At 44.2% G+C, this 17,706-nt stretch overlaps 1 protein-coding gene across 2 annotated transcripts in view; it reads left to right on the top strand.

Annotated features, from left to right (window-relative positions):
* Fez1 (fasciculation and elongation protein zeta 1) overlaps positions 1 to 16,361 on the top strand; it is a 42,757-nt gene extending 26,396 nt beyond the window's left edge. Inside the window, exons 4-10 of one of the 2 annotated variants that reach the window (XM_004874492.4) lie at positions 894 to 980; positions 3,482 to 3,650; positions 6,406 to 6,677; positions 7,569 to 7,649; positions 9,360 to 9,435; positions 13,337 to 13,402; positions 16,003 to 16,361. In XM_004874492.4, the coding sequence (XP_004874549.2) occupies positions 894 to 980; positions 3,482 to 3,650; positions 6,406 to 6,677; positions 7,569 to 7,649; positions 9,360 to 9,435; positions 13,337 to 13,402; positions 16,003 to 16,019 (768 nt within the window). In that variant the 3' untranslated portion in view covers positions 16,020 to 16,361. The remainder of the gene's footprint in view (positions 1 to 893; positions 981 to 3,481; positions 3,651 to 6,405; positions 6,678 to 7,568; positions 7,650 to 9,359; positions 9,436 to 13,336; positions 13,403 to 16,002) is intronic. The other variant, XR_015448830.1, reaches the window with a different exon arrangement.
* Positions 16,362 to 17,706: the final 1,345 nt, after the last annotated feature.

Below are 17,706 nucleotides of genomic sequence, written 5' to 3'. Positions count from 1 at the left end.
ATGAATTAAACCTCCAGGGGAAAAACCAATGGACAGGCTACCTCACAGAGAGAAAGGAAGATTGGGTGAGAGGTGGGGCTACAGAGGGACTTCCTGTAAACCCCACTTGCCAGGCCCCTGGATGACTTTCAAATCAAACTTCTGGAAGCAGAGCTTGTTAGCTGGCGAGGTGACTGATTTGTGTGGGATTTGAACATGAATACCATTCTATTACTCTTTTAGATATGGTCAGTAAAGCTGGATATGCTATGAATACCTTGTTGGACCTTAACATCTAGAACCTTGATGGTTGTGAACTTCTGGAATCATACGATTATGGAAGTTTGGAGACAGAGTACATGGGCTAAATGGATTTCTTCTTTCAGTATTTTTCTTTTTTCGTTTATGTTTTAGTTCAGTGGTATATCCCATGTATATTTATTACATTCTCATCAGCTGTGACACCACAACCAGATACTGTCTCAAATTCTGAAAGTCATGACTTATTTGGATTGGAACAACTACCCTCAAAATACCCAATAATATAAAATCTAGAGACACATCCCCAGATCAATATTCCTTAATAAAATAAGCATGTCATTGAGTCATTCATCTTGAGAAGGTTTCTTGTTCATCCAAGGATGCCCTATCCAGGAGTTAAAGAACAGGGCTGATCCCTTGGAGTCAAATTGTGCTGGTTGTTCCTGCCCTGTTTTCTTCTGTCCACACTGGACTCGGCGATGCCTGCTGTTGATAGGGCACATTTGGTATTGGATGCAACTCTGGACTCCTGGGACTTCCCTCTTTAGACAGTGGGTGGCTGCAGTGGCCTCTCAGCATCCTCCATTCGAGAAACTAGAGGGATCCTAGCCTTGCGATGGTCAGTCAGAATTCCATCTCCCTGCCTACTCCAGATCCATGAGAAGGAAGAGGAAGAGTTCAATGAGAAGAGTGAAAATGACTCTGGAATCAATGAGGAGCCTCTACTCACAGCAGATCAGGTATGAGTCTCTCTGTAGGCTCTTGAGGCCTTTTGTTCTGAAAAAGTTTAAGAGAATATACTTGCCACATCCACTTAAAGCAGAAGAAAGCTGTCCAGTCTTGAGGTGGCTTATTGATAAGTTCTGCTGCCTGTGTGTTATTTTTTGCCACCTCATTTTTTTTATTAGCATTTTTTTGGTACTGGGGATCAAACTCAGGACCTTGTGCTTGCAAGGCAGGCAGCAGAACCACTGAGCTAAATCCCCTGCCCAATTAACATATGTTTTTGATACACAAAAAATACATTCATCGGGGGAACTGGTACATATACATATCACATCTGATCCTTTTAACTTCCTCTTCCCCTTCCCTCTTTCCTTCTTCCTTCAGTCGGGGTACCTTTGATCAGGGATTTAATTTTATTTTATGCCACCTGCTTCCTAACACTTGGGTGACTGGGCTCAGGTTGTGAGGACAGCCAGAGACAGACCTGGTGTTCACTGGCTTCATGGCCTGCTAAGCCTCCTACTGCAATTCCGTGTACTTGGAGTCAGGATATTTAGATGGGTTTCTCAAATATCTGTTCTTCCAAAAAGAGAAGTGACAGATGAGGCTTCTGTGTGATGGATTTCTCACATTTCATAGAACACTGAAAATTTTGGGCTTTCCAAAAGGAGCGTTAGAGACACGTCTGTCTTTGTGAGAAGAAATAGAAGGTTTTGCATTTGGTTGAGTTAATTATATTTTCGCTTCAGTAATTTATCGGGGAGGTTAATGTTGAGTTTGGATTCCTTATTCAACATTTTAGTCAACAAATTCTTATTTTAAGCTAGAAACAATGCAATTTTTCAAAAAAATCTTTCTGAAGACATTCCACTGGGGGCTGTAGTGTCAAAAAGGGCCTTTTAATTGAGGTGCTTCTTCATACCTGTGGTCAAAAGATAGGATTTTCTTTTTAAAAATTTCTTTAACTTTTTGGGTTGGGGATTTAGGTCAGTGGTGCCACCACCTGCCTCACAAACACAAGGTCCTGAGTTTGATCCCCAGTACAAAAAAAAAAAATTCTTTAACTTTTTAAAAGTGGAGCTTGAAGCAGATAAAGAACAGAAGGAAGAGAAGAACAGGGGCTGGCAGTTATTCTTACAACTTGTGAGAAGGAGCTGGACCCAGTGATAGAGATTCAGTGCTAACTCTCTGCAGAGAAACTCAGCCATAAAATCCTGAAGGGGGTTTGTGTCGTGTGATCACATCCATCAAATTAGTTTTCAGTAGTCAAAATCTAGGCGTCCCTTAAATTCCTAAGTATAGTTGATAAAGTTTGTGAATCAAAATAGGAATTATTGGGCTGGATATTTAGCTCAGTGGTTTCGCTGCCTGCTGCGCAAGTGCAAGGACCCAAGTTCCATCCCCAGTACCGGAAAAAAAAAAGAGAGAAAGGTAGAGATATTTAGGGCCGGGGATTTAGCTCAGTGGTTCCGGTGCCTGCCTCACAGTGCAAGGTCCTGAGTTCAATCCCAGGTACCAAAAAAAAAAGGAATTATTCTAAAGGAGGAGACTCTAAGCCTCCTTACCTTTGGTCTATGCTGCCAGGAGGAAACACATTTCCAAGACCATAGCCCCGTGGCCTTGGAGATGGACCCCCTCACATCTGGAACATTCTGTTGTATAAATATGCTGTTGCCACCAAAGTCACCTCCAGAGTCAGCTTCAGAAGCTTGGCTTACTCTCTTCAAACAATCAGTGTACACAGTAGTTCACTATTAGTCCTTCAGGCAGGTATTGAATCTTTGCTTCCACTTTTATGGCATTCTTTTTTTTTTTTTTTTTGTACCGGGGATGGAACTCAGGACCTTGCACTTTTGAGGCAGGTGGCGGCACCACTGAGCTAAATCCCCGGGCCCTACTTCCACTTTTAGAAGGAGCTCTCCATCGAAGTAGACATTAGAGCTGAGATTCTTACCTATTTTATGCTATAGAGACCCTGACTCTCCTTTTATTATTTTATTATCTTTATTTTCATTTGTTGCTAGATAGCTTCAGTTCCTGTCCAGGTGAATTCTGGAGAAATGGCCATTTTCCTCCCCATTTTGAGCTGTTCTGGAAATCGACCCCCCCCCCCCAGCCACATGTATTGTGATAATTAATGAACTGGATTTTGTGTTAAAGTTGGGTGAATAAAATATTTTCCCACTTAGAAATAAAATGCTCAGCAAATTAAAGTCAGTATTCCTTTCCAGGCAGCTCTAGTTTGTTTCCTTACAGAGTAGTTTATTTCCAATAAAGCATTCATCTAAATGGAGCTCTTGGAAGAGGCTGTGCATGAAAGAGTGCTTTCCATTAAAGAAAGAATATGGGTGAGCCTTTGCCTGGGTCTATTTTTATTATTATTTATTAAGAAATGGCACTGCTTCCAGAATTTTACAGACTGCAGATTATAAACATCCTTAACTGATCAGAATCCAAGCCCAAATGCTCCTCCAGGAAAGAGCAGAGTTTGCACTCTGTTGTGTACCTTCCTCAGGTAATTGAGGAGATTGAGGAAATGATGCAGAACTCCCCAGATCCTGAGGAGGAAGAGGAGGTTCTGGAAGAAGAGGATGGAGGAGAAACCTCTTCCCAGGCAGACTCGGTCCTGCTGCAGGAGATGCAAGCCCTGACACAGACCTTCAACAACAACTGGTCCTACGAAGGTGAGGCCCCGGGGGGACTGGCTGAGGACAATGTACCGCCATGGTGACTTGTGTGACAGAACCCAGTTGCTGCCCCAGCCCAGAGGCTTACACATCCAGAGGGTAGGCAGCACCCTCCCTCCTCCTCCACCTCAGGAAGGAAGTGAGTGTTTTTATAAATGAAATGGTAGTCAAGCAAAATGTAACTGGCAAAGCTAACCAAAGAACAAAACGAAAGGATAAGTGGAAGAACTCAAAACCACTGTTGAAAAGCAATGGATGATGCCACCATAAAATCAATGAAAAAAATACAAAAGATAATAATAATTGCTCCTAGTTTTGGGAGTGCTTTCTACATGCCAGACCTACTTTTGACCATTTTATGTATGATCTCACACCATCCTATTAGGGTTGAGCTGAGTCTTCTGTAGGCTAAATGGCTTGTCCAAGGCCTCTGTTGGAGAAAAAGAATTAAACATTAAATCTCTTCACCATCCAGAAAAACCTCTCCACAAAGGTAGAAGAGGAAGAAAACATTTCTATTGTTGAATAAGCATTAAACCCGAGTAGGGTGCACATCACAGACAACCCACTGAGGGGATGGCAAAGACTGAGAGCAATCTTGCTCTGGTCTGTTACTAAGTGGACAGAACCCATTACCCTAAGTGTGTTTTGCAGCTGGGAGTCAGGTGGTGAGTTAGGCCTCTCTGCTTCCAGAACAGTGAGAGATTAAGCCTTATCTTCCTTGATGATTACATTTCAAAGCAGTGACTCCCAGGTCCCCAGGAAGCCTTCCTGAATTGTGGGAATGGTAAGAGGCTGATATAGCCATTAAAAGATTGCACATACTTTCAAAAAGGACAAAGAAATTTTGAAAGAAAAAGAAAATTGGAGAGAAGAAAAATCTCTTCCCTCATTGATTATTTAGTGTAGTGCTGAGGATTGAATCCAAGACCTCACCCCTGCCAAGCGCACACTCTAGCACCAGGTACACCCTCAGCCCTCTTTCCTTATTCTCAGCGGGGAGCACCAAGCCTCTCATTGTAGATTGGTGCTTGTCCTCAAACCCCCAGTAAGTTGAAGTGGTGTAGCCAGCACTTGAAGCCAAGGTTAACTCCAGAGTCCAGTCTCTTGGGCTGGGGATTTAGCTCAGTGGTTCCACTGCCTGCCTTGCAAGCGCAAGGACATGAGTTCAATCCCCAGTACCAAAACCAAAAAAAAAAAAGCCAAAAAAACCGGAGTCCAGTCTCTTAATTCCTGTATCACATTAACTCTCTGACACAGGTTTATGCTAATTATGACGGTGCAAAGAAAGGGCTGGATGAAGCGTGAAATGAAAAAAATGTAACATATGCAAAGCAAAATTGAGACTAAAATCCATCAGTCTGAGGGGTGACAGTGCCCATGATGCAGGAGGGGCCCTGCTTTGGGCGGGAGGTCCCCACACAGGATGGCGTGGGTTTATAAACCACAGAGAGAGACGGACAAAGGTGCAATCAAGGGTTACAAGCAACGAAAATCAAGGTGCGGGTCTGAAGCACAGCATGCTGAAAGTGAAGTCCTGCAGCTTCAAGGAGAGGAGACAGGGTGGTGGCTGCTTCCTGGGGTGGTGGGGTGGGGGAGCCAGTGGGGGTGATGAGTGGATTTGGCTGCCCTGCTGCATTCACAGCTGCCCCAATGGGCCATTCTCAGCCACACAAAGGCTCCAAAGATAGAAGTGCTCAGCAAGGGAGTCATGAAAACAGCTGAGATGCAGAGTGAAATGGCAAAAAACAAGACAGAGCAGAGCTCCACAGAGCAAAATAAAGGGGAAAGACAAGCAAGTCAGCAAATACCCAGGCCAAGCAAAAAGAAGAACGGATTCTGAGGTAAAAATAAAAAGATACCATTAGTCAGGAGCACACTTGACGAGATGCTTCCTTAATCTATTTTATCTGTCATATTCCGCCTGTAATGGACATGTAGTGATTGTACATGTTTATGGGGACAGAGTGGCATCTCAGTTTCTGTGTACAGTGTGTAGATTGGGTTGGGGTGACCAGCATGTCTGTCACCTCAGTCATTCACCACTTCCCTGGTGGTGGACATTAAAACCCTGTGTATGAACTACTTTGAAATAGTTGACAAGTTGTTATCAAACACCTAAAGCAGCCTTAGGGGCCAAGAAGTTAAAGGGAAGTTATCTGTGTCCCATGCTCTCATTTCCTCCCTTTGTCTGGAAGTGGTGACTGCTCTGTACTGACTGTCTGGGCCTCAGTTTCCCCTGCGCATTCCTGGTCTTCCTCAGGTCTCCCATAGTTTTGAACATGTGGATTGTGGCACAGGACGTGCATCCTCAGATCCTCAGCTTCTGTTCCTGCCAGCTATATCATGATCAGTTCTTGGGAATAAATATCACCTCTGTATTGCTCTGCAGCACAGATGCCAAAAATCTCTTATGCCCCTCCAATTCTTGACCCATTCCAGTGTGAGGAATATTATAGAGACAGAACAAATAGAACAAAAGATCAAAAAGCCAGGCATCTATGCACCCACATTTCTGTGCACAGAATCTACAGGCTTCCTTGGGGGCCTGTTTCTTCTTCCTCTTTTCCCAGAGTGTGGTGTTCTGTACATGATTTTAGGGTCCCTCACTTACTGGCCTCCCCCTAGTTATGAAGATCTTTCAGAGACCTCTAAGAAATTGGAGGGGGTCTCTTCTCAGGGAGGCCATCCCATCCTCAGAGGGCTCAGGCCCAGTTGCAGGTGTCGGCTACAGGCTGGTCTTCCCCTGTAGGCCTGAGGCACATGTCAGGGTCTGAGCTGACTGAGCTGCTGGACCAGGTGGAGGGTGCCATCCGGGACTTCTCAGAGGAGCTGGTGCACCAGCTGGCCCGCCGGGACGAGCTGGAGTTTGAGAAGGAAGTGAAAAACTCCTTCATCACGGTGCTCATCGAGGTTCAGAACAAGCAGAAGGAGCAGCGGGAACTGATGAAGAAGAGGAGGAGAGAGAAAGGGCTGAGCCTACAGAGTAGCCGGATAGAGAAGGGAAGCCAGATGCCTCTCAAGGTACGTGAGCAGCTGGAGTGCTGGGTTTACCCAGCCTTGAATCCTAGGCATGCAAGCCCTGGCACCTGCCCTATGGTAGACATGTGAGCACTTACTGAGCAACATTATGAGGGGCCTCTATGACAGATAATGTCAGAGAGGCCCCCACAGGGCCCCTGTCTAACTGCAACACACAGCATAAATGTTAAAATATGGCCTGGGTTCTCCAGGTTAGAGCTCAGGACCCTGGTCAGGGTGTCTGCCATTGGCATGGACATGTTCCGACCTGGTCTGGTTAAGGTGTGTGTAGGGTGTTGACAGGGTATTCAGGGCTTGAGAGTGACCAGGTGCCTTATTGATCTGTAGACAATGTTCTCCAAACCAGGAGTTCTTAATCAGGAAAGTATCCTAGCATCATCTAAGGAGCTTTTTCAAAATGCCTTTGCCCAGCTCTATCTCAGACCAATGAGATTAGGCTAGGGCTTGTGCATTTTGAAAACAACCTCCCCAGACTAGGACAGTTGCTTTAAACTTGTCCTCACTGATAGCTGAACATTCTGTTTTCCCTGAGATCTTTGCATTATTGTTCCCCTAAGTTTTACTGAACTCTTTTATTTTTTTTTATGTAGTAGAGGATGAAATGAGGCAAACTGGGGGAACACAGAGGACTCCTGTTGATTGAGGGACTTACTGAGATAATCTTTGAGACAAGTTCCTTGAGATTGCTGGTTATTCTTGCAAGTTCAGGCTTAAACTCGGGCCTGTCTCTGTAGGCCAAATCTTACACTGACTCTAGTCACTGTGACAGTGTGATAGCTGATGGGCCTGGGCACTGGAGTGAGAACACAGGGGCTACTGGGGAGGTGACTATGGGGCAGGAAGCATTTGCCCTTCTTGCCTCTCTCCCACCAGCGCTTCAGCATGGAAGGTATCTCCAACATCCTGCAGAGTGGCATCCGCCAGACCTTCGGCTCCTCGGGAACCGACAAGCAGGTACAAGCTGATTTCCTCCTGTTCTTCACCTGGGTTCTGGCAACTCAGGCAAAACCTGGACAGAACTTAAAACCCAACCCTGTTTCTGGAACTATAGTTGTTTTAAGGATAAAATGCATCAAAAGGGAACCTGTTTCATGATTGACTCCGTTTTAGAGTTTAATCAACTCCATCACAAAGGATCACCAGCTGACCCAATGCTACCACCAAAACCACTTCTTGGGCTGGCTCTGATTGTGACCCATGCTGTGGAGGCTCCTCATTGACTCCATTTAGTCAGTGACTTGCCCATTGTTAATCAGCTTTGTGTTACTATAACAAACTACCAATGACAACCATCTTTATAAATATAGAGAAAAATGTATTTGGCTCAAAGTTTTGGAAGGTCAAGTTCAAGAATGGGTGGCCTCATTGGTTTGACTTCTGGTGAGGGTGGCAGAGGTGTATGTAGGAGTGTGTGGTTCCATCTCAAGCCACGAAGGGAGAGAGAGAGAAAGGGAGAGACCAAGGTTCTTTAATTCCCTTTGAAGACAAGACCCCTTTGCCTAAGGCCTTTTCACTATCTCCCTCTTGAAGGCACATAGTACTTCCCAGTACCACAGTCCTGGGGACCCAGCATTTATATATGGAGCTTTGGAGTACACTCATATCACACCCAGTCCATAGCATCTGGGAAGCAGCTTGCCTCTGTGGTTATCAAAGCGGAATTTAAAAACTCTGATGAGAGTCTCGTATGTCACGCTCTGATGGTAGGTCCTCAGATGCCAACGTGGAAAGTCCTGGTTCCTGCCCTCGTGGGGTGCATAATCCAGTAGACACTGCAGTGTGTGAACCAACAAGCTTGAAAATGTGGAATAATTGCTTGTGAAATGTGTGTATCTTTCAAATATGTTTGTAGCAGGATTCTAAGCAGAAGTCTACAGCTGCGGCGTGGGAAGAGACCTTAGGAACATTTAGCCCCGCTCTCTCCTTTCACAGAAGTGAGAATGAGACCCAAAACAATAAGGCCTTGCTGTTTGCACTGCAGTCTCTCACCAGAGGCTGCCTTAGGGCATGTCCAGGTCCCACCAGCCCCTGGGCCCCAAGGTCCTGGGTTTGTTGGAGGAACTCCTCACATCCAGCAGGGGGAGCAATTCCAACGTCCAAGACCTGGGTGGAGTTGACAGTCTTTCTCCTGTGGTTTTTGACAAAAGAGAAATGCCTTCTTAAATTGCACTGCAAGGACAAAAACAAAACGACAAGCCCTCTGGATATGTTCTTTGCTCTCAGCCTGAAGGAAAACAAAAAGTCCCCAGGATTCCTAGATAACCAAAAATTTCTAGTGTTGGAAGAAGGTAGAAGTTGGGATGGAAGGAATGTTGGCTAAATATGAGGAAAGTCTTACTTTTAAAGAGACAGCCCCTGAAGGTGGGGGAAATAGTTTTGAAGTGATATGACAATGGGCTTTTTGTTGTTGTTGTTGTTGAGAGAGGGTCTTGCTCTGTAATTCAGGCTGGTCTTGAACTCACTATGTAGCCCAGGCTGGCCTCGAACCCCTGGTGATCCTCTTGCCTCAGCCTCCCGAGTCCTGGGATTATAGGCATGGGCTACCACCCCCTGCTTGAATGTGTTGTTGAGCGAGTCAAATCTGACGTGGTGTGCCATACCTTAAACCCAGGGGGACTGTGTCTTGTGATATCTTGGGCCCTGTGTGCCCTGTTTGTCTTACAGTATCTAAACACAGTCATCCCTTATGAGAAGAAGTCCTCTCCTCCCTCTGTGGAAGACCTGCAGATGCTGACAAACAGTGAGTTCTCTCCTCCCAGCTGCTCCTTGCCCTCCTCCCTGCATGGGTGAGGCCCCTCCACTGCCTTGGGCCCAAGATTTCCCCAGGGCAGCTTTACTGGGCTCCACACTGTTTGTCACACCCCTTGGCACAGGGTAAAATCAAAATACTCTGCAGAGCTACCCAGAGCTGTCTTCTTTTTCCCTTGGTTCTCTTAAGGGAAGAAATCTGTTGGGGTGGGGGTGGGGGGACTGGTGACAGAGACTGGGGGAGGGGTGGGGAATAGGGCATGGTTTTTCTTGTTTCCCCAGAGGCTCTCAGGGCTTTGCATTCTCTGCCTTGCCTGTTCTCTCCTGCAACTCCAGGTTGCCTGGTCCACCCTTGTGCCTTTTGAAGCAGGGAACTTGGTCTGTGGGTCTGGCTGTATTTTTAATGACAAGCAAGGTTTCTTGGGTGGGGTGAGGCTGATTGAAAAGAAGAGCATCTAGTTTTCCTTCCAGAAAGTGACTGGCTCCATTATCCTATATTAATAAACATTCTGAGCTGTGGGAGAAAACTGTGTAATAAAGACCCCTTTGTAGGCAGAATCTCTTTATATACATACAACAAACAGTACAACTCCCAAAGGGCTGGGGACGCATGGTTCAGCCATCAGTGTCAGCTTGGCTCTGTTAGGAGGAGAAAAATCCTGGGCTGAGACATGGCGGATCAGAGAGGAATTCCACTTCCCTGGCAACCAAGTGATGGCAGGCTAGGAGGCTGCCCGCCCATTGCAGGCTGCCCTGGTGGGAGGGGTCCATCCCGGGCCATCGGACACCCCAGGAGAAGCCTGAGGGCCACTATTCAGTCAAGGAAGACAGCTGCCCGCTGGGCCCTGGTGCTGAAGGTGACCAAATGTTTTCATTTTTGTCAGTTTGGAGAATGAAAGCGAGAGATGGTAGCAAATGGAAACCCTGCTGTAGGCACGGCATCCTTGAGAATCAGAAATTTTAAAACTAAAGCGTATACTGACTTGTTCTTGACTCATTTTAAACTTCTCTCTTTGCATAAATGAACACTAAGACTTTTTTAAAGGAAGTAGACAGAAACTCATTTATAGGGCTTGGGATGTAACTCAGTAGTAGAGTGCTTGCCTCGCACACAGATGGTCCCGGGTTAAAGTCCTAACGCTGACAAAAAAAACCCCCAAAAAAACAGATAAGACAAGTAAAGAAAAGAAAAAGGGCAAATATATTTATAGATGTTTGTGTTTTCACAGTGGTAAACATTTGGAAAATAATTTGGACAAATTACAAAGGTTGAAATATGTAAAGTACCTGATCCTGGTCTTAACAGAGGGAAGAATTATTAATTTATTAAGATGCCCACCCAGGAGTTCAATGTGAGATTCTTTCTGATTTAATTAAGAAACAGGCATGTTTCTATTCTGAGTGGGCTTGTTTACATTTTTCAAGTTCATTTAAAAAAATTATAACTAGAGAGCATCCAGCATTAAAATACTTTGGATATATGGAAAAGTGAACAGAGACAAATAAGTATTTCCTTGTTTCCTTTGTTTTATTTAGTACTTTAGTATTTTCCAGATAGTTGGGATTACACTGGCTAGACAATTTTGTGTCATGAGTTTAGTCACATCACTTAATTGTTAATATTTCGTTAATGTTCTTTTTATGCCTATCTTTTCTATCATGGAGATATACCACATCCCAATATTTTCTTCTTTTTAGAAGAAAAACTACCATCTTCTTTGAATACCAATTCTTTTATAGGTTATAAAAGTACTCATTTTTATTTTTATTTTTTTAGAGTACTCATTTTTAGCAAATTGTAGTATGAATTTGTGAATAATAGTCCCTCTCTTTGAGTCAAGAACATAGGCCAAAGACCAACTTCTCTGACTGGACATTCTAAAATTTGGAGTCTGTCTTTGGGTGTGGTGGCAAATGCCTGTAATCCCAGCACTCAGGAGGCTGAGGCAGGAATGCTGCTATGAGTTCTAGGCCAGCCTGTACTACATAGCGAGACCCTTGAAAAAAAACTAAAAAGAAAGATAATTAAATTTATTTTGGAGTCTGGAGATCAACTTAGATACATACCAGCTGAGTGCAGTTATTGTACTTTTACTGCAATCTTTTTGCTGTGGCAGTCTGCCCAGGCTCAGTTGCAAAGTGTTTCCAGCCAAGTAAGTGGAAATGATTGTATGTCTAAAATACAGGAAAAAAACAAAAAACAACAACTTGAAAAAATCAAGACCCCCCCCAGCATCTACTTAAGTTGAAATTGAATACATGTTTAAAAATAGACAAGAAAACAGAAAAACCTACAGCTGGGGGGCTTTGGGTCCAGTCTTCCTTTCTCTGGACCTGACCACTGACTCACAGCATTGCTGGGCCCTGTTCCTCATCCACTCTGATTTTGGATGCAAGTTTCATCCAGCTGCTTTGAAGTGAGGCAAGGCATCCATGGAGGGCAAAGGCACCGACATGGATTGAGGTCTCTGTGTTGTCACAGCTGCCCCCGGACCCTAGCTCTTAGTGCCAGCTGATCTTTATTGTTTTCACTTGTAAAAGTTAAAGCATTTCATGAAGACTCCAACATATAGAAAGACATCCTAGAAAGAACTTCCCTGTGGTCTCAGCCATACACAACCATTTAGGTTTTATGGACCATTCTTCTAGACTTTTTTCTATGAAGATCAGAATTATTATAAGTTTAATGTGTGTTCTGCAACCTTCTTTCTTCACTGATAATATGTCTTGTACATACTGATCTTTCTCATTTCTTTGAAGCAAAACATTTATTGGTACATTTTAGATATACATAATGATATCTCTCATTTTTATAAGGCCACATAAGACTATACTGAGTAGATACACTGTAGTTTAAGAAAGTTTATCAATTAAAAAAAAGAAAGTTTATCAATAGAGGAATCTATTGGTGGACACTCACTTTATGTTATAAATACATCCAGATACTTTCTTAAGGGATTTTCTACAAAGTTGACTTTCCGAGTATGAATTTTTTTTTTTTTTTGGTACCAGAAATTGAACTCGGGACCTTGCGGTTGTGCGGCAGGCACCAAAACCACTGAGCTAAATCCCTGGCCCCCAAGTATGAATTATGAGAAGAGATTACTTAGTTTAATAGCAGAAAAAGGTTTTTTTCTTTTTTCTTTAGTGCTGGGAATGGAATCCAGGGCCTTTTACATGCTAGGCAAGTGCTCTACCACTGAGCTACATCCCCAGCCCTAGAAAAAAGCAGTTTTTAAAATTTTATAAAAAAGCTTCTAGAAAAGCCTTTGGGCTTTAAAAGCCTCCCTGTTGTTTGGTTCATGTGTAGGTCGTGTGGTGTTTGGATATGAAGTCTGTAGCTCCTGTGAGCCCAGGATTCCTCTGCACTGCCACAATTTCTAGCATTGTGATAGGCATAACATAGAGAATAAATATTTATTGAATTAACCTCATTAGTTGTCAACAAATTAAAGGTGAGAATTGTTCTAATGATTCCTGTTTATGTGAATAGGATGTCTTTAAAGACAGTTTTATTGGTAATTTCAATGATGTGACAATTGTTAGTGTTTAATGGTATCCAAAAGCTGATTCTTTTTAGAGTAATTGCTTTATTCATTTCTATGATTATAAAAGACATACACTTAGTAGGTGGTATGGAAATCATAGATGAGCAAGAAAAATAAAACTTAGAAGAATAGAAATCACCAGTAAGTCCACTGCCAGAAACCATACTCCTCCCTCAGTGCATGAAGGGCGGGCTCTTGGGGAGGGTTCTAGACGACTCTTACTCAGTGAGTGTCTGATTCCCTCAGTAGCTTCTCATTCACTTTGGGCTGGTAGATTGTTTGGCGCTAGAAGCAAGCTGCATGCCCTGATGGTATCTCAGCTCACCGTCCTCTCTCCTTCCCTAGTTCTCTTTGCCATGAAGGAGGATAACGAGAAGGTGCCTACTTTGCTAACGGACTACATTTTAAAAGGTAAGAGCATCTGCAAGCCTCCTGGTGCAGAGTGGCCCTCTGGGCTCCAGCTCCAGCTTGCAACCCACGCTGACCCCTCCCAAGCTCCCAGGCCATACAGGCTGGGTGGGCACCAAGTGGACATCTGCAGGGCCCTCACAGGAAGGAATGAGTGTCGCTAGGAGGCCTGAGAATATTCTCTCAGCCTGAGTCACCACTGTGATTCCACATGTGGGGCAGGGTATGCACAAAGGGTACAGTGTGAAAATTTTGTGGACTTTGAGTTGCGCAGTTCAGAAAAACAAACCTGAAAAATAAAACTTTTCAAGTCCTTGAAAGGAGAATGGATTCATGATTAGATATGTTCTTTCATAACTTTTTTATTTTTTTGGTACGAGGGATCAAACTTGGGACCTTGTGCTTGTGAGGCTGGCGGTGGCACCACTGAACTAAATCCCCGGCCCTTTTTTTACCTTTTATTATGAAACTTTTAACACATATGAGAGTAGAGTGAGTGGTATAAAAAACTCTCATGTACTCATTGTCTAGCTTCACCATCATTAATCCCAGTCTCATTTCATTTTACCCCCACCCAACTTCTCCTCTCCTATGTTATTTTGAAGCAGATTTCTGTCATCTTGTTTTTTATCCATAAATATTTCAGTATGCATTTCTCTGCACGCCAATTTTTTTTACTTCTTTTTAATTTTTCTTTGGTACCCAGGATCAAACTCGGGCCCTTCCACTTGCGAGGCAGGCAGTGGAACCACTGAGCTAGATCCCCAGCTTCAGTATGCATTTCTAAAACATAGGAACTCTTTAGAAAAAGATACCAGTAATACCTTTATCCCAACTTTTAAAAAAATAAGCTTTGGGCTGGGGATTTAGCTCAGTGATTCTGCTGCCTGCCTCAAAAATGCAAGGTCCCGAGTTTGATCCCCAGTACCAAAAAAAAAGCTTTTTTTTTTTTCAGTATTAGGGATCTTTTTTGTTTTGTTTTGTTTTTTGTGATACTAGAAATCGAACCCAGGGCCTTCACATTGAATTTCATCCCCAGCGCAGTTTTTTTTGTTTTGTTTTGAGACAGAGTCCGGCTAATTCGCTAAATTGCCCAACCTGACCTCTCACTTGTAATCCTCTTGCCTCAGCCTTCCAAAGCACTGGGGTTATAATTGTGTGCCACCATGCCTGTCCCCAATTCTTTTTATTTTGCATTTTCAGATAGGATGTCACTAAGTTGTTAAGTTGCCAAGGCTGGGCTAGAACTTGACATCCTCCTGCCTCAGCCTCTCCGAGTGCTGGGATGATAGATATGTGCCACCATGCCTGGCTAAAATTAAGAGTTTCTTAATATCATGGATGAACCAATCAGTGTTCAGATTTCCCTAGTTTTCAGGATTTTTTTGCATTGAGATCTAATGAAGGCCCATATGTTTCTTAATATCTTGGATGAATCAATCAGGGTTCAGATTTTCCCTAATTTTCAAGATTTTTTTGCATTGAGATCTAATGGAGACCCATATGTTGTAAATTGATGGATATCTCCAAGATCTCTCTTAGTATAGTTTCCCTTTCCTTCTCTTCTCCATTCCTTCAGATTTTTCATTGGAGAAGCTAGGGTATTTGTCCTGTAGAATTTCCTCATCCTGGCTTTTTCCTAACTGCACCCCCAAGGTACCATTTAATATGCTCTCCCATCTCCAGGAACTGATAGAATGAGAGACTCAATCAGATTCAGCTTCAGATCTTTTTTTTTCCCCAGATCTTTTGATAAGCACTACATTTTCAGTGGTTGTAGATTTCTATTGGGAGATATATTGTCAGGTTGTCTTTTTGTGTGTGTGATGTTAAAAGCCATTGATGATCACTCATTATGTAGATCCATTATTTTATTAGCTTTTGTTCTACCTGTACACAAAACTTTGTAGTTTCAGAAAGCTTGTGGAACAGAACCCTGAGCTGTACTGTTTCTGTAAGTATTGGAGAAAGGAATCTTAAATTTGAGCAGGAAGAATTTAGGCTAAACATTAGGAGGGATTTGTGGCTTTCCTTCTCCTCCTCTCCCTCCTTCTTCATCTTTTGCCATGCTGCAGGCTGATCCCAGGGCCTAGCATATGCTAGGCAAATGATCTGCTACTGAGCTACATCCTTAGTCCAGGACTTGTGACTCTTAAAGATTTTAAAAGAATGGCAAAGTTCTCTAAAGAGATTTTTAGAAATGGATTACCTAAGTTTGATAGTAGAGGGCCAGATTTAATCCTCATGATTCACTGAAATGTCAGTGAATTTGTAATAGTTAATATTTACTGAGCACATGTGTGGGCTTCTCAGCAGCCCCATGGGATAGCAGGGGTATGTTGTACTGTGCAGTTGAAAAAAAAGTGTGAATAGGTGAGGTCATTCCCCTCGGGCCATAGAGTTAGTAATGGCCAGATCAGGATTCACACAGAGGCAGATGGGCCCTGGAGACCACATGCTTAATCTTTACACCAAACATCCACCTGTTACCCTTGAAAGACACCCGGCCACAGTTACTCCTGGTTCTCAGCGCTGTCTTCTGTTCAAGAGCCGGTGTGACCACCACAGTGCCTGACCCTCCTCCTCCCCTCTTCTCGTTTCAGTGCTCTGTCCCACCTAACCTTGCCTTTGGAGCAGCCTGGCTGCGGGAGGTCACTGAGCAAGAGTCATTCCACCACAGGGACTGCATGACACCACGTAACCTCCAACGTGTATTTAAACGTGTATAGCCTAACCTGGATTAAACATGAGCAATCACGTGGGGTCCTTTGCTGTTGGCTTCTAGTGCTAGTAATCATGGGATGCATGATCGGGGCGCAGGATGGGTGACATGGCCTCCTCTCCACCTGTGTCGGGCGGGGAAGGCGGATGTTCTCACCTCTTATTATGTAGTCTGGCTCCAGCCCTCAAAAACAGCTTATACTCTTAAGACTAATTTTGAAATAAACCTTCGTTTAATTAATATTCTTCATGTGTTTTGGGGTGTGGTATCCACAGGCACTCTGTTCCGAACCCTCTCTAGAAAGATTGTGTGTCGGCCTTCACATGTGGTTCTGTGGCCACTGGCAGCCCACATGGTGCTTGGGCCAGGATAAGGTCCTGCTGTGGGTTGTGGTGCATTTGTGAGATGTGGTAGAGCTGCAGGGACAGACAGAAGGAGGAGGTTGGTCCACAGACTCCTGCGATTGTGGAGCTGCACCGTGTGTTTTATAAACTAGCTGGTCAGAAGGGGTCGGGGGTTAGGTGTACAGATAGAAAGTGAGCCCCAAGGAGGAGCCAGGCAACTGCAATGCCTTTTGTTGGGATGGCCAGGTTTGCTTCCTGGAGCCTTGGGGTTCAGGGGCTGGAGGGAGTGAGTGCTGCCCCGCCCTCCCAACATAGGCCATGGTGGCTTTGTTCCTGTACCGAGAGACACCAGCTCCTTGTCTGCCCCAGCGACCCCTGTGAACAGCATCCTCTGGCTTTGCACATCCTCCCTGCCCTTCCTGCATCCCTAAGGTCCTCAGCCCTTGATTCTACATGCTGTCTCTGGTATCCACAGCAGGCAGCTGCCAGCCTGGGCCAACCAGCAGCAAATGCTCTCCCTGTATTGCCGATGCTGGTTCAGCTTCACCATAGCCTGAATTGCACTCCGTGGCTTCTGTCTTCCAGCTTGAATGATGTTAACCCTGTCAGTTCCCATAAAACCCTTTATGGAATACTTGCTACTGCCTGACACTGGCCTTGCCACTTTTCACACTGTCTTACATCCCAGCAATTTTCTGTTTTAGTGTTATCGTGATTTTTCAGAGGAGAGAAACATATGTGCAGCAGCTTTCCCAGGCAGCACAGGTGGTGGTAGAGACAGACTGGTCTGTAGGCCTCTTATCCAAGACTTCCACTGATTCTTAGGTGTGTAGTACTTGCTTTAACTGAGCACTAAGTTCTCTTAGGTATGTGGTAAATCATACTCAAGGGATGATAAGATACACATGAAAATCCTCAGGGTCAACAAATTGACATCAATATCAGTCCTTTGACAAAAAGGGATGAGTTCAATTCTGCAGCTTTTTGGCACTAAGCTAAAAAGATGCAGGAGTGACTGGTGATGTGGGGTCATTGGCAGATTTAACATTTTGCCAGCTGTGGGGTTTTTTGATGGTCTCAGCAGAGGAGAAGCAGTGAATCTCCAGAGCTTTGCTTCCTGTCTTGGATTTGTGAGATCTGGGTCAGCCACTCCTCTCCCCCGGTTTACCCTGCCAGCAGGTGTCTGAGACAGCAGAGACAAGCTAATCAAAGCTGCTGGCAGTTAAAAATAAATCTCAAGC

Source organism: Heterocephalus glaber, unplaced genomic scaffold (genome assembly GCF_053883595.1).
Source record: "Heterocephalus glaber isolate CG9 unplaced genomic scaffold, H.glaber_assembly_v1.0 deba00000006, whole genome shotgun sequence".
Classification (NCBI taxonomy): domain Eukaryota; kingdom Metazoa; phylum Chordata; class Mammalia; order Rodentia; family Bathyergidae; genus Heterocephalus; species Heterocephalus glaber.
The sequence above is the reverse complement of the archived record's forward strand: the minus strand, read 5'-3'. Positions and strand labels throughout refer to the sequence as shown.